The following is a 15,563-nucleotide window of genomic DNA, read 5'->3' as shown; positions in this document are numbered from 1 at the left end:
TACCAAATGACTACAATCAGGAATGAATGCCAAGAACAGAATTATGTGCTGGAGCGAATGATCAATACGGCCGTTGTAATTGTTAAGTCCCACTGAAAATAAGCCCTCAGTAATAAAAGCCACTAATTAGTCCTCTTCTTCCAAACCATTTCCCTGCAGCAATTACGTTAACAATAGGAGCAGACCTCTCAAATTCCCCACCCTCTCGTTCTACTCCAAATGTGGCTGTGTATGACCACTAGATGGCAGTGTTGCTCCATTCATTCATCTATCCCGCACACCTACATCCCTCCTCAGACAGCTGACTAACTAAAGGATCATATGGACCTGATCTGATCTGACTGACTTGGCTGTGGGTCAGCTGTGCGCTCAGGGTCAGAGGGTACAAAAGACTGAATGAGTCACTGTGGAAGGAATGAGACGCCCCACAGGCATCAGGGACACAGAGACAGGAAAGAAGACGATTGAGAACCTGGCCGGCTGGTGCATGGACAAACACAAGGATCGGGAGAACGATTGGACCGTTGTGTCTTATTGTGGGAGAAGACACTTGAGAAGATAAGATTAGTTTCGAAATCTTTAAGCCTTTTCTTTCCAGATATCCCTGCTCCTGTCTTGCTCAACATTTACAGCTACACCCAGAAAGCCTTGCAACAGAACCATCGTTTTCTACTCTGACAGCTACGTGCCTTGCTTGGGGGCATCTTGATAGAAGATACTAAGGGAAAAACTCATTTCTTATTTACTTTTTTTCCCTCAGACTCTACCAGTTGGCTTAAGATTCAAACTGGCAGCACTCCACAGGCCTTATGATTGGAATGCCTTAGGTGTTACCAGAAATACTAAGCTGTATGTTTTCTGTAGGGCAGGATCAATCTCCGTAGACCTTTTACCACATTTCGAATAGTTCCTCTGTTTTCATGCGATTCCTTTCCTGACCTTATTGATAGCGATGGTGAAAGCTGGTTCGACATTTGCCTCCACGTCTTCTTGCCGGTGGTAGCAGAAGAGGCTTGTTCCTTTCAGAACAGCGTAGACCTTTCTCCAGCTCTGAGGGTCACCGCCGCACTGCTGCAAGGTAGAATAAAAGATCGATTTAGTGCGTAGTACAAGAAACACAATGAGAAATGGTATCATGAGAGGCAGAGGAGGGAAGTGGAGGGGAAGAAAACGACGGAAAAAAAAAATACTTCTAACAAGGTAAAAACTACTGAAACCCTGAGAGGGAAGTGTACCAGCAGATACCTGTGAACTTACCTTCACTTTCAAACATCCACTCATCACCTGTTGGGTCATACAGCGAGGCTGGGCTGCAAGGCGGCAACACATGCTGCCGTAGAGGGGCAGCCAGTATGAGCACTCCTCTGCAGGGAGAGAAGCATGGATGGATGGATGAGCAACACCATTAAAAAATATGAATATTCCCTAAATCACATTTATAAAATATATAATCACATGCATCAACACAGAGACGCTAACGCTTCATCCCCGAGTCACACAAACCCCCTTTAATACGCAGAACAAGGCCCAGGGGCGTATAAGACTGAAAGGGATGACCGCCAAGGAAGTTATGTTTTTATTGGCATTTGTGTGTTAGCACCATTACAAAAAAAATATTTTCCAAGGTCAGGGAAGAATCCATTCAATTTCGGTGCAGATCCGGAACAGGGGGCAGATCTTGGAAATGTATTAATTTTTTTCACTTTCTTTAACATTTTTTGACATTTTCATCAATAGGGTGGGAATGATTTATGGACCTGGATGAAAACAATCATATTTAGAGGACTGATTTCTGTGAGTGGGTACAATTTGGTGTAGCTTGATTGAATTTAAGGGGACTGTATTCCGACATGACATTCCAAATTCACACAGCATGCATAATGACAGGTTTGACACACAGACACAGGGGTGTAAAAGAGTGGAAGCTGCAAGGAGTGTCATGAAGTTCAGCAATGAAACTTTACAGCAGGCTGAAGGGCCAATGAATAAAACACTGGGGGCCTGTCTGAGGATCCGGGCCCTTGTTAGCCCACATCATTACAGTTTTACACAACAGTCACCTCACTGGCACAGCCTCTTATTACTGTGACCTTGACAATGGCCGTCTGTCGGAGAGCATGGTGACGGGGGAAAGGGAGGGGAGGGGCAGACGCACAGTTCGCTGGGTGTAAGGAAATTATTGGAAGGCAAAGAGGAGACGTGAGACAGTGATGAGTGAGAGAAGCACAAGAATCAGACAGATGGCTGGTTTGGCAGAGAGAGAGAGAAAAAAAAAAAGATGAGGAGGAGGAGACAGATTGATGGAGGCTGCCACTCACCGTTGCCGGAGATGGTGAGGTCGTGCGTGCGGAAGCTGTCCTGGACGTGCGACAGTGACAGTGTGGTATGAGCCAAGAGGTGGTACTTAGGGCCTCTGTCAACAAATGAAAGATATATTAATTCAATGTTCAGTGGAGTATGCGTGTTTACAGGGAAAAACAGTCTCAGAGGAATACCCATTATTTGCCTCTGTTCTTCCTCCATTCAGTCTATCTGGCATTAAATGAAAGCTCGTCATTAAGTTAAAACAAACTCACGGCACAGAGGGAACTGGCAGCAGGAGGGGAGATGCCCCCCCGTTGCTGACAGGACTGCACGGCCCAGGCTCCATGGCAGCCCGGAACTTCTTCCCAGCTGACCGGCCCAGGGAGGAGCTCAGTTTACTGGCGAGCTTCCTTGGCGTGCTTCCTGCTGAGTAGTCGTCCTCCGAGCAGCAGCTGTACAGCTCGACGCGCAGCTCAAAGCCCGGGCTGGCCTCAGAACTGTGAAAGGATGTCAGAGTCACTCTCAGGTTGTACGTGAGGTTTTTATGTGAGTATTAAGGTTTAAGTGCCGGTGACTTACAATACAATGGTGTTGTCAAAGCAGATATCAGTGAGCGTCCGGTCCACTATCACCATGTCTGTGTCAAAGATCTCTCCTCCCAGCTGCAGCAGGCAGAACACAGCACATCGATGGAGCTCTACAAAAAGAAGATAAAAAAGTGAAACACTACATATGTGAGACGTCTCAGCCGTAGACTGTATATAAAGATGGTCCAAGCGTCTCAACTTCCTCCCACTATCCAGAAATGAAGCATTTGAAGAAAGAGTCTGCGCCATAGAAACCAGAGGCTGGAGCAGTGGTATTGTGGTCCAGCTGATACACGAGCTCGACCAATCGTGAGTCAGTCTCAACTGTCAATCATGAGGTTTTACCCCATTTTTATAGCATCAGATAAGAACTTAAAACCAAACTTACAGGAAAAGCACTTGAACAAACATCAGTGTGATAAGAACGACCTAAAATGACAGAAACCAACTTCGAGGAAAAACATTTTTCTTCGTGTATTTTGACTTTTACGCTTCATTTTCAGCTCCCACAGCCTTCAAGGTTTATGTGACTGTTGTAACAAAGTGTTGAGACCTGAGGTAGAGAAGACATATGACCTGAGGGGTTAAATCTATCCACCTGGCTGACATGAACTTCTACTGTTGTGAGTTTCAGCCCTGCTGAGAATGCAGCATTGTTAGCGGTTTTGTGGCTGAAGCTGAAACACAATGGTGTGTAATGTTGCAGTAAACAACAACTCTTGCCTTCTCTATACATTGAAAATAGAGCCTCTGGGAATACAAATGCATTGTGAGGATGCTGTAGTGCTGATTTATGGACAAGCACAACAGCATCGCATCCATAATAAGAGTCCACTATTCTGCTTCTATTGTGTTTCTCCTCTTTTATTGTACAACTGAAGTCAGGTGATCATATTTCAAATTCTCATAGAAACTCAAGGTTAAAACTGAAAAGGCTGAGGAAGGTGGTCTGCTCCCGTCTACGCCACATTGACCCTTAATATTCAAACGTATTATTTAAACAATGAGTTCTGCCTAAAATATGACACAACATGTGAGAGACGAACGTGCTTCGCTCCTCCCTGTCTCCTGGGCTTGGTTTACGTCTCGGTGTGCTTAATGACCTTGACTAACAGCCTCATTAAGCTTTGTTAAGAGTCTACTACCTGTCTCCTGAGTTCATTTACATGCACGGGCCATGCAGATTATTTCCATTGAAGTTGCCAGGGGAGAGAGCGGAGCACGGACGCTGCTATAATGACAGCGCGGAGGTTAACCCACATTGACTTCATCAAGAGGAGGCGGGATAGAAAATGGTCAATATAAAGATTTCCATTTCCGATATTTTACAGTACATCATTGGATTCTGAAATGCCCTAAAAATATTTAAACACGACCTGGTTAATAATAATAATCCATCGGACAAAAGATTATAAGAGGGGTCCTTAAATGTCCAATTACAGTTTTAATTTGCCTCCCAGTGTTTTCTGTCTTACGACCCAGATCAGCACCTGTGGGCTGCTGCTTCTCAAATCCAAGAGGCGCAGCCAACAAGACTGAGCAATGGGTCTGCCTGTGCTGCCAAGGAGTTTAAGTCTCTTTAAAATACGGGAGATATCTGGGAAGCTGCAACAGATTGTAATGATCAGCAAAAGGATCTGTGCTATGGGCCTTGAACCGAGTGGGAAAATATTACACTGTAAGGTCTGTTTGCACAATTCAGTCTCAGTCTCTTGGGTCAGCTTGAAGCCAACGATGAAAAGGTGATTTCTGTTCCACGGTCGGGAGGAATCCCACACCCGCGCCAATGATTTCACATAAATTCACCATGTTTGAATCAGCCATTTCATTATACTGTGCAAAGCCTCTTGCCTTGTCCCTCAGAGGAGAATCATTACTAAAAGCTACAGGCATAAATCATTAATAAGCCATCAGTGAATCTCTCCACATGCACACAGAGGTGGTTCCTCACCTCCTTTGTTCTTGAAGTACTCCGTGTCTTTCCACATGAGAGGGATACGAAGATCTGGAACGACAACGGACAGGGGATTAGACCGCAGAAATGTTAATCACCCTAATTGTCGTGTGTGTGTGCGTGTGTGCGTGTGTGTGTGTGTGTGTGTGTCTCCCTGCAGATGCTGCTTTCACTTACTGACTAAAATATCTACAGCTAATAACTGACTGAGCGTGTGGACAGCGTGTTCTCCAGCTGGGTTCCAGACAGAGACACAGAAGTGCCCCTTGAACCTCTACACCCCGAGCCCCCCCGACACACACACAAAATCTTTCAACTCAAAAATCTTTATTTCTTTAATTATTTTAATTTAGCCCCTCTTTTCCTGCTCTTGTGCTTCTCTAGGATCTTGAGGATAATTGGTCTGACTGATCCCTTTCTCTTATTGCAGTGGGCAGCATCTGCACGTCACCACGTTCACATCGGTTTATTAAGAGGGAATGATATGTTCCCTATTAGAGAAAGAGATTAGATTAGAGAGTCTCTCCTTTTCCCATTCTTCTTGCTAATTTACTTAAATTCTAACAAAAATTCTCCCCCTAGCCTTCCTCCCGCCGCCTCCTTTTTAAAGATCCATATTTTCCCCAGTAACTTGCCTGAGATGGCCACTTTTCCTTTGCATGGGAGTCTGTCGTCCATCGGCCCGGCGTCCGACGACCTTCGCGTGACCTTCTGCATGACCTGGGCCTCCTTCATCCTCTGCAGCTCCGACATGTAGGCCATGATTCGAGTGCTGCAGGTCTGCAGGCTCTTGGCCGCCTCCAGCGCCTGGTCTCTCTGGGAGCAGGCGGCCAGCAGCTTGCAGGCTCCATCGCGCATCCGGATCTCATGGTCGATCTTCTTCTGGATGTCGCTGTCCTGCAAGAGCGTGGGACAGTGAAGGATAAGTCAGACTGTGAGGGAAATGTTGAACAACAGATAATGTTGCATTTAAAAACAATCTCTGGTAAATGGAGGAGGATGCAAGACGTGCATTGAGGGCGAGGGCGATAAAATAGTTTTTGGGAGAAATGAAAGACAGAAGAAAAGAGAACCAGAGAGACGGCAGGAGATCACAGTCCCTCCGTGGATACATTACTGAGGTGTGTCTCTGAAAACACCCTGGACCCTGTGTTCATTGGTGTGTGTTAAATGTGGGAGTTAGACAGTATTTTAACACATGGCCTTTTGCCCTCACACCAACGAGCCCGCCCCCCGCTGAGCAGACACGTACATACTGAATCATTTAGGGTGACCTTATTCACCACACACACACACACACACACACACACACACACACACACACACACACACACACACACACACACACACACACACACACACACACACACACACACACACACACACACACACACACACACACACACACACACACACAGGAGAGAAGCATCTCGGGTGAAAGAATAAAGAATAAATCTGTCAAACATCGAACATCTGGAGCTAAAACGAGAAGCTCCAGACACACACATGTCCACATCACCATTTCTACCCACTGACCCTTTTCCTCGAGCAGCTTTCTCAAAGGAAAACAAAGAAAATATTATCACACTAAATTTGCCCTGGCTTATCTGGGCCAAGAAAGCCATCCTGTGACTGTACACTTAAGCAGGAATACACACACGCACACACACACACACACACACATGCAGACACTAAATGTTCTGGCTCTGCCTCTGGTGATGCTATCCAGAGTTTTAAACAAACCTAAGCCGCTCTTCACTCTGTCAGCAGCACAGACATTCTGTATGCATGAACTTAAAACAGGAGACAGTGAAGGGAAAGAGTAAACATATGCAGCAAGAGGGATAAGAGAGCACAGAGGCATCAAACCACGACTCAGCAAAAGTAAAGCCAGGTTGACCTTGGAGTGTTAGTGCCAGTGTTGTATTTCAACAAAAAAAACTTTGAAACATGCAAAAATCAATGCACATCAATTGTTTCCATCCAGAAACACTGATCATAAGGTTGGTATGAGGTGCCTAAACAAAATAGGAAACTTTTAACACGATCTCTGTCTGCATGAGCGTTTTTGGCTTCATATCAGTTTAAATCCCTGTCCATACCAACACGCTTGAAAATGCACATCACGTGACCACTCACGTACACTAGGCATGCAGGTGCCAGTGTAAACAGGAAGCCTTTGGTTAGTTGCAGAGAGAGGTGGGCTACAAGAACGAACAATGGTGAAAAGTAAGAGCAGGCATTTCTTTTCTTGGGCCGACGACGAGGAGGAACTGTTAAGTACAAGTAAGATTGTCCATGTTGCGTTCTACACTGCTTCCAGAAGGGGGGGTCACGTAATTGGCGAATCAACAAAGGTTACGCCGTGACTGAGAAGACACGATCAGAAAGTGATTAAGATGGTCTCTGTCATCCAGACATCTCTGCTTCAGGCTAAAACGCAACCCGAGAGTTTTCAAACTGAAACCAGCAGCTTTTAAAATCGTCTTAGTTTTCGTGGCTCTAAAACTCCAGTGTGGACGCCAGGCGTGTCCGTAGCAGTGTTGATGCATTTGGATGAATGGATGGAAACAAATAGCACACAGCTCCTGCCTGACTGCTGGAGTTTGTATATGTGCACATGTGTGTCTGCTCATCCTCTTCAGTGATACATTAGCAACTTTCCACTCTTCCCACAAATAATCTCTAATGCTCTCGTTGTCTCTCTTTTTCCCAGACCACTCTTTCTTCCTGACGAATGCACCTTCTTCTTCTCCTCTACTCTGACATCCGCTCGTTTCTCTTCTCGCCCTCTTTCTCTGCCCAATTCTTATGAATTTTTTATTCTTTTTGATTTAAGCTTTTATACTTTCACTGCTCATTTTCCCCCACCGCCTTCCCCCGTGCTCCATCCGCTCCACTTCACTGTCCCCATCTGCCTTTTCTCTCTTCTCCTCCACATCCCTCCTTTCTCCATTCTACCTGCGCCTTTCACGAACAAGTGGGAGAGGAATGATTGCGGTTTGGACATAAAAGTCCACATTTTTGGATACAAATTCTTGCTTGGACATGGTGCACTGCAAAATGAGGTTTCATGTAACTCTCGATTAACCACTGTATTGGAAGTTGCTCCTCAGGATAAAACCACAAAGCTACACCAGCAGCTGTAACTCACTCAACTATTCTGTCTCTTAACCAAACCACCACAACATGAAAACACTGGCAGTAAAAGTCTGGCATGAAACAGCATTATGACTCACTACAAAAACATGGTACGACATAAAAAAAATGGACGTAGGTCTTTATAGGTGGGTTTCTTCTGAACTGCAGACACAGCATGATTCAATATATTTACACTAATTCGATGATAATGATCAGAGTCGTGTAAAAGCTAAGCTGAGCTACTGCTACACTGCTGTAGCTACTGCTAAACAAATAATGTTGTCATTAAATAAACACTTTGACTGAGTGAGTCTCGACAGCAGAAGAAAGGACGGCAGATTACAGCAGCAGTATAAACATTGATCGGCTGCAATTTACAAGTGGAGAACTCAATTATGTGGGTGTTAGTTTATGAGAGTTGATCATCATTAGAGGGATAAGGGATTTTAACTGAGAATAAGGTTTAATTTTGATTCAGTTGGCTGGTTATTCTGAAGAGAGCTAAAAAAAAACATGCAAGAGACGAACTACTGCACCAACTAAACTAATAATGAGCAAGAGGGTTTTAGAATCTTTATTTCTTTATTTCTTATCCAGGAAAATAAGCTGTCAGTGACGAAATCATCATTGGCCAAATTGATTTGCTGATTGATGACAATTGTGATAATGAATTCATTGCTGAGGGAAATGATTAAATGCTTCTCAAATGTTGATGATCTGCTGTTAACAAAGACAGATGGATTCAATCCGAAACAAATAACAGCTGTTAAGTGTGAGAAAAAGAACCATAGATAAAGAAAAGAAATGAGAAACAGAAAATCTCAGGCTGTGTCTAAATATCTTTTTCAGAAGTGGAACTACGAACACAAACTAAACTCAGACTCTCCATCCTCAAACGTACAATATGTAGCTTTGGCTGCCGTCTCTCTATCAAAACATTAACACATGACCTAGTTTGATGACATCTTGAAGAAGTGTGGGATCATGGGAGTTGTTGCTGATGGAAATCTACTCAGGAGCAAATAATGGTCACAGATGAAAGTTTCATTATGAGTGACCAATAGAAACTTTGGAAAGGAAAAACTGGCTGGCAGTATGTTGTAGGTCGTTTGTCCCAGACGTGATAGCAGAGCCGAGCAAAGCTGCAGGTAAAGAGGATATGACGCAATTAAAAGACGACCAAAATGGAACTTCCCTTTACCTTGAATAAAATTTAGGATACTTCTGAGTATGAACATTGTTGGAAGCAGTTCACACAATTCAACCAAATATACAACATAGGTCTAATCCTCATTTTAATGAAGAATAGTTACATATTATATATTTAAGAAACTATTGCAAGAGAAGAACAAATGCACCAATAAAACAATAATGAGCACAAAGGTTTCTGCATTCTTAAGAGGGGTGAGATCTTTCAGACGTCGTTTATCCAGACAAACAAGCCGTCAGTGATAAAACCATCATTTGCCAAATTGATAAGTTGATTGATGAGAATTTTGATAATTAATTCCTTGCTCAGGCAAATGATGGAATACTAAACAGCTTCTCTGCTGCTTCTCAAATGTCGAGATCTGCTGTTTGTGAACAACAACAAACCCAGATGGATCCTATCACACAAAAAAAAAAGATTAGCTGTTAAGTGTTAAACATAAAAAAAGAAAGTACTGAGGATGAAGGAACTAAATGAGAGAAAGACAAGCTCAGGCCAAATATCCTCAGGAACCACAAACTACACACAAATCATCCCTATAAGCCTGAGGATGGCCAGTCAACATAGAAGGAATGCATACACACACACACAAGAGTAAAAGGAGATGTCACCACAGTCCACTTCCATGCAGAGTGACCTGCTGGGAGGAGGTCCAGTATTTATAGCAGTTAAATTAACAAGCCTCTTCTTCTGGGGGATCTCAGAATAGAAGACGAGCAGCCTAGATCTGACTCTAATCCTTGCATCTGTCTGTGCGTCAGGTTCGAAGAGTGCAACGACCTGACACAGAACGCTCACAGAGGGACATAAATACAACAGACGACACAGACTTGCATGTACACAACAACGAGATGGACAGAACGGACGACAAACGTGTACTTTTAAAATTAACTTTAAAAAATGCTCGCACACAAACACACATTTTGTCGCAGTGATTCCCTCACATGGTGTCTCCGGTGGCAGGTGTTAGACTCGTCGGCAGTGCCAGAGAGCACGAGTGCCTGTGACAGTGGCAGCGCCGACAGCAGCCAGATACAGGGTGAAGGATGGGTGGATAGGCAGCGGGGATGCAGTGCATTTTGGGTATCAAGCAGTGACACAGAGGAGGAGGTGGTGCTGTCAAAGACAACAAGGGGGGACTTGAGGAGAAGAAAAGAGAGGAGAGAGAGAAAGAGACGAAAAGGAGGAGATATGGGTTGACAGGGTGAAAGGTCTGGATGGAGGGAGAGAGGCAGCTGAGCGGAAAAGAAAGAGATAGGAACTGCAAGTGGAGGAAAGAGAGAGCGCAGAATGTCAAGCAGGACCGAAGGATGGAGGGAGGGATGAAGAGGGAGGGGAGGTGAGGAAGACGAGCACGAGTGAGAGAGATCGAGTTGTTCGTTAGAGACGACAAGAGTGAAAAACACAAAAAAGGGGGTAGCAAAAGGGAGGTGGCAATCGGGAAATTATGGCATGGTGATGCAGTGGTTAGCACTGTCCCCCCACAGCAAGAAGGTTCGAATCCTGATTCGGACGGGGCTTCTCTGTGTTTAGTTTGCATGTCACCTCTTTGAGTTTTCTCCGGGAACTCTGCTTACTATCACAGTCCAAAGAAATTGTCTGTACGTGTGAATGTGAGTGTGAATGGTTGTTTGTCCCTGTATGTGGGCTCTGTGATTGGCTGGCGATCCGTCCACTGGCTCCAGCTCCCCTGGCGACCCTCAAAAAACAGATCACGGATGGATGGATTTAGAAATAGAAAAGAAGGTGGTAGCTTATGTAAGCAGATTTGCTCACAAGGTAAAGAAGCGCAAAGTTCTTTCAATTAATGTAAATTAAATGAAACATTTGGTGGAGAATAACAAATGGAGACAAGTGTGGTTCTCCAAAATTTGAAAGCTGCATCAATGGCTAAACTAAAGACATAAAACGTCATAATTAATCAGGAATTAATTATGATTTAAGACAATTCACTCCAGGCTCCATTGCACCCAACTGTATGTGTATAAAATCATTTAGGACTCAAGCATCTGTTACAGATTAATGTTTCAGCAAACCTTGACATCACCACCGTCTGACGCACTCAGTTTCTGCTTCATGCCGATGTAACCTTTCAGCAGGTAATCTGATGCCTCAGTAGAAAGCAGATGGTCACTTCCTCTGTCACCTCTCTGTCCCCGTCTGGCCGTGTGTTTTGATCCTCACTTGTGTGTCAGCGGGTGTGATCCCCGAGACACACAAACACACAAACACACAAGCCGTGGATGAGGGATTTGACGCCACCGCAGATGGTGTGTAATGGTTTGTTTACGATGTGTTGTTCTGCTCGAGTGGGCTTTCCTGTTCGGATCACTGACCCTTGACCTCTGACCTCTATCCCTAACCAGACCAGACGGCAGCAGTTCCAGCATGGGGCTCTCCCTCTTGGGCAAGGCTCAACACACAGCGAGCATCAAGAAACCATGCAGTTGTCTTTGTACAGCAGAACCAGGCTAATTTAGACCACATGGGAATGACAGAGGAGGGGTAGTCACATCTAGATTGTATTCAAATGAATGTCCAAAAATGAAAATAGCTAAATGTCTTTATATTTAATATTTTTTTACCATTTTTGCCATGACAGCAGCATGGCTTCATGGATTACAAGTCACTGTCAGACAGTCCACTACTTTGGTCCCGTCTTCAATCAAATTTAGAATTAAATGTATTGTATACATTGTGTGCATTTAGGTTAAATTCAGTACAGTCATGGTTCACAGAGGATGAACCCCTCTCTGATTCAGGAGACCTCCTCAGTTTTTATCCAGCGCCACCAAGAGGTTGATATTTGTGGTTTTTAATGAAATATCTAAAAAAATATTGGACAGATTACCGTTAAATTTGTTACAGACAAATTGAGGATGAACTGTAGTAAGTTTTTAGATCCTCTTACTTTTCATGAAGTGATATTATTTAATTAAAAAGAATGTTGGTAAAAAAATCCTGAAAAACTAATGACATTCTCTTTATCTGCAGGTTAACATTATCATGTAAGGAAATAGCAACATGTTAGCATGCTGATGTTAGCATTTAGTTCATTTACTTTTAGACTTTTACACTACAGCCATTCTAACACTAAACGTTGGGTTTTACTGTAGCATTAGCATGAGCACTAATCTGCTGCACATCTGAAACATGTGCACATACACAAAATACATTTGATATTAATACTGACAGTGATTGCAGACAGTGGGATAAATCCTGCAACTTCCACTTAAGTTAAAGACTGGTTTCTCTAACCACTGTAGAAACAATGCACCCTTTCTTCTTTGCCAGCCATGAAGTTGTTTTCTTTTTGAACAGACGAGACACAAGAGACTGAAGAGACAAGAAAACTAAAGTTGAGATTGACAACAGTGGAAATGAAACTTAGATTCAGTCTTTCACACACTCCAAAACAGAGAATCTCACAAACTCACGAGAACATGCACAATCCGTTAATCGTCATGGCCACTGACACAAATAAGCTCTGTCTGTATTTTACACACACTCACACACACTTGCAAATTCCTGACCACTCCCATTCACTGGGACTTCACCGGACTAACTGCTGGCTTTCAATTAGTCGGCCACAACTATGTGCCTCGCCTTCCTCTCCACCCTCTTCCGCTACTTTCCCTCTTGCTCAGGCTCTTCCCGTCTTCCTCTCCCACACCCAGCACCAGGCTGCAGTTACGGATGGAGGGAGCAGCTGAGAGTGCAAGAAAGAGGCAGCGGTAAGAAAAAGGCCAACAGCAAAATCAGCTGAGAGAGGCTTAGAGCAGAGAACATGAAGAGTAAAAATGAGGATATGAGTATATGTAATCAGATGAGGGAAAAGAACAGACAACTATCCCAAACCAGCCCCAGCCCACTCAGAAACAATGATCCAATTCACAGAACAACATTACCACTGTGCCTCAGAGTCCAGCTGCTGCTGGGCAGCCAGGGCACAACAACAGTGAAGGGAACTGGTTTGGTACTGGTCATGGAAGACGGAGAGGAGGGGGAGAGAAACTGTAATGGGTGAAGTGTTTGTATTCGCCTTTTTTTTACGACAGCGAAGTTGGCTACAAAGCCGCCCAAGTCTGTTCATTGCCAGGACACACTTAAGACACACACTCTCTCACATGGTAAAAACGTGGCTGTTGCTCTATGGTGCCAACATGCTGATGTCATCACTGAGGTGATCTGCACAACAGTGAACTACACGTCGCTCTTGTAGCTGCAGCGCTGTGAGCCCTCTCCTCTCCCGACGGCTTATGCATTCAATGACCTCTTGACAATAGAGCGTGTTTCAGCTCTGCTTGCATGGAAAACTATGTGTGTATCTGTGCGAGGAGTTGTCCACATGTGCTTGTGTGCGCGAGGGTGTGTCCAAATGACTTTGTAGCCAGCTGGTTCTCACACAAAAGGCAGTGTGTTTGAATGCAGCTGGGTCCCAGCACACATGGGGCACAGCCAGAACAGAGAGTGCTAAAGAGCGATAATATGCATGCGTCTGTGTCCTAAATCGGGTTTTATGTACATGACGGAATTTGCCTGCATATGCAAACAAGCGCATGCAAATGAATCCGGGCATATTTGCTCCGTGTTTGCACATTGTTCTTGCAAGTGGATTCGGTTTTTTTGGCTGATGCCCGTAAGATGAGCAACAGTGGGGTGAATTCCAAGCTATAAAACAAATTTGTTTAGGGCTACGAGAGAGCACAAGGGAGCTTAGAGTCTGCCAAGCAGTGATCACCTTCAACAATTTATGGCGCACTAAAGCTTGATGGCTCTCACACGGCTGTGCACACTCAGCCTAAATACACCAGGTCTGCATTATCATATAGTGGCACAGCGGGAGCAGGGAGGAGCAGCCGGCAGGCAAAAACCAAACTGCAGAAGCATTTGAAGGCAAGTATAGGTGATAAAACAGGAAGTGTGTTTGCACTTGTGTGTGTGTGTGTGTGTGTGTGTGTGTGTGTGTGTGTGTGTGTGTGTGGGTTCATCTACTGTAAGAGTGTGTGGGGTCTCTCGCCATATAACTAACAGGCCTGCAGAGTATAGATTCGTGAAACACTGCCGACAAGTTCCAGACCGTGCAGCCTCATAAATAACTGGGGGTTGGAAAGAAGGGTGTACATGAAGGCTGAAGTGTAGTTTATTATGAGGAACAACAGGGGAAAAAAATCCCACCAATAACAGCAGTAACTCCTCCTGCTCCTCCTCCATTTCACCCCTAAGAGGACCAAGGGGAACAAACTGGACGGAATTCAAAAACCAAAATAATGCACTGCTGAGATGGCCCGTAAATTATCGCTGACTTTTAGAGCAGCATCTAAAAGAAGTACAACAAAATATAAAGCACCAAAAGGGCACTCTATATATATTTTTTTATGAAAAGGAGAGCCTGTTTGAATAGCTGCTTAGGAAATTAATTTGCAAGAGCAGTTCCGAATTGATGGAGATGGGACTCGAGCTGTGATCCGAGCAGCTTCCTTTTCCAATCAAACAGTAATGGAGGAAGCCTAATGAAAGTAACTGGCAGACTGGGCTGTCTGAAGGCCTGCAAGCAAGGGGCAATTAAAGAATTACAAAACACACACACACAGCAATACTGTAATCTCATCGGTGCACTTTACTGGCACAGTTAGACATCTGCACTGCAGGCTGAAACACAGCCACCGACAATTACACAAGTTCATGCTGCATTATCAACTGATTAGCCAGCTTTTTTCTTGTAAGCCACACAGAGAAAGGTGAGGAAGGTTCAGGAAGTAAACAGGTAGGACGCAGGTTTTTCTGAGCCCCTGATCAAAGACGGCTGTGATCTCTCTCAATGAGAGCACCGGTGCATCTCTAATATAGTGAAGGAGATTTAAAAATGATACACATGAGGCCAAAAAGGAACTGACGTGACGCTGTAATCCACTCTGCTGGAATTCTTCACATGTCGTTACATGCTGTTCTTTCCCCAACACATTTAATATTCCTGTTTGCAGAGAGGTGTTAGTCTCTGGACGTTAGCTATGTCTGTCACCTGCTGCTCATGCTGGCTGTGAGGGGATGGGCATTAATATGTGGCAGCGCACTTTCTCCTTAAGAAAATGTTGAATCTCCAAAGGACCTTGGAGTGCATGCAAGTGTCACGGTGATTGACAGCTCTCAGTACGACATGTTACCTCACACCTCTGGAGGGCGTGAGGGAGTAGGGGAAGGGAGGGGCAGGAGGCAGCGACACGGCTTGGATTTGCCATGTGTCCGGGCTTACCAGCAAAATGTTTACAGGCTTGTCCACAATTTACCACATGACTCGTCGTGTTACAGGAGGCCTGCAGGCTGCGTGCTTACGCTTGTGCAGTTGTCCAGTTTGCAACTGTCTCAA

At 44.5% G+C, this 15,563-nt stretch overlaps 1 protein-coding gene across 6 annotated transcripts in view; it reads right to left on the bottom strand.

The window, feature by feature from the left end:
* Nucleotides 1-15,563, bottom strand: part of rtkna (rhotekin a) — a 64,443-nt gene that overhangs the window by 5,321 nt on the left and 43,559 nt on the right. For 5 of the 6 annotated variants that reach the window (XM_035165098.2, XM_035165099.2, XM_035165101.2 and 2 more), the window contains 7 exons: nt 5,481-5,742; nt 4,843-4,896; nt 2,884-3,001; nt 2,577-2,801; nt 2,319-2,413; nt 1,258-1,364; nt 940-1,071 (listed from right to left, as the gene is read on the bottom strand). In XM_035165098.2, the coding sequence (XP_035020989.1) occupies nt 940-1,071; nt 1,258-1,364; nt 2,319-2,413; nt 2,577-2,801; nt 2,884-3,001; nt 4,843-4,896; nt 5,481-5,742 (993 nt within the window). Of the gene's footprint in view, nt 1-939; nt 1,072-1,257; nt 1,365-2,318; nt 2,414-2,576; nt 2,802-2,879; nt 3,002-4,842; nt 4,897-5,480; nt 5,743-15,563 lie in introns of those variants that run through there. The other variant, XM_035165102.2, reaches the window with a different exon arrangement.

The sequence above is a fragment of the Hippoglossus stenolepis genome, chromosome 9, assembly GCF_022539355.2.
Source record: "Hippoglossus stenolepis isolate QCI-W04-F060 chromosome 9, HSTE1.2, whole genome shotgun sequence".
In the NCBI taxonomy this organism is placed as follows: domain Eukaryota; kingdom Metazoa; phylum Chordata; class Actinopteri; order Pleuronectiformes; family Pleuronectidae; genus Hippoglossus; species Hippoglossus stenolepis.
This window is presented reverse-complemented; position numbering and strand designations above follow the sequence as displayed.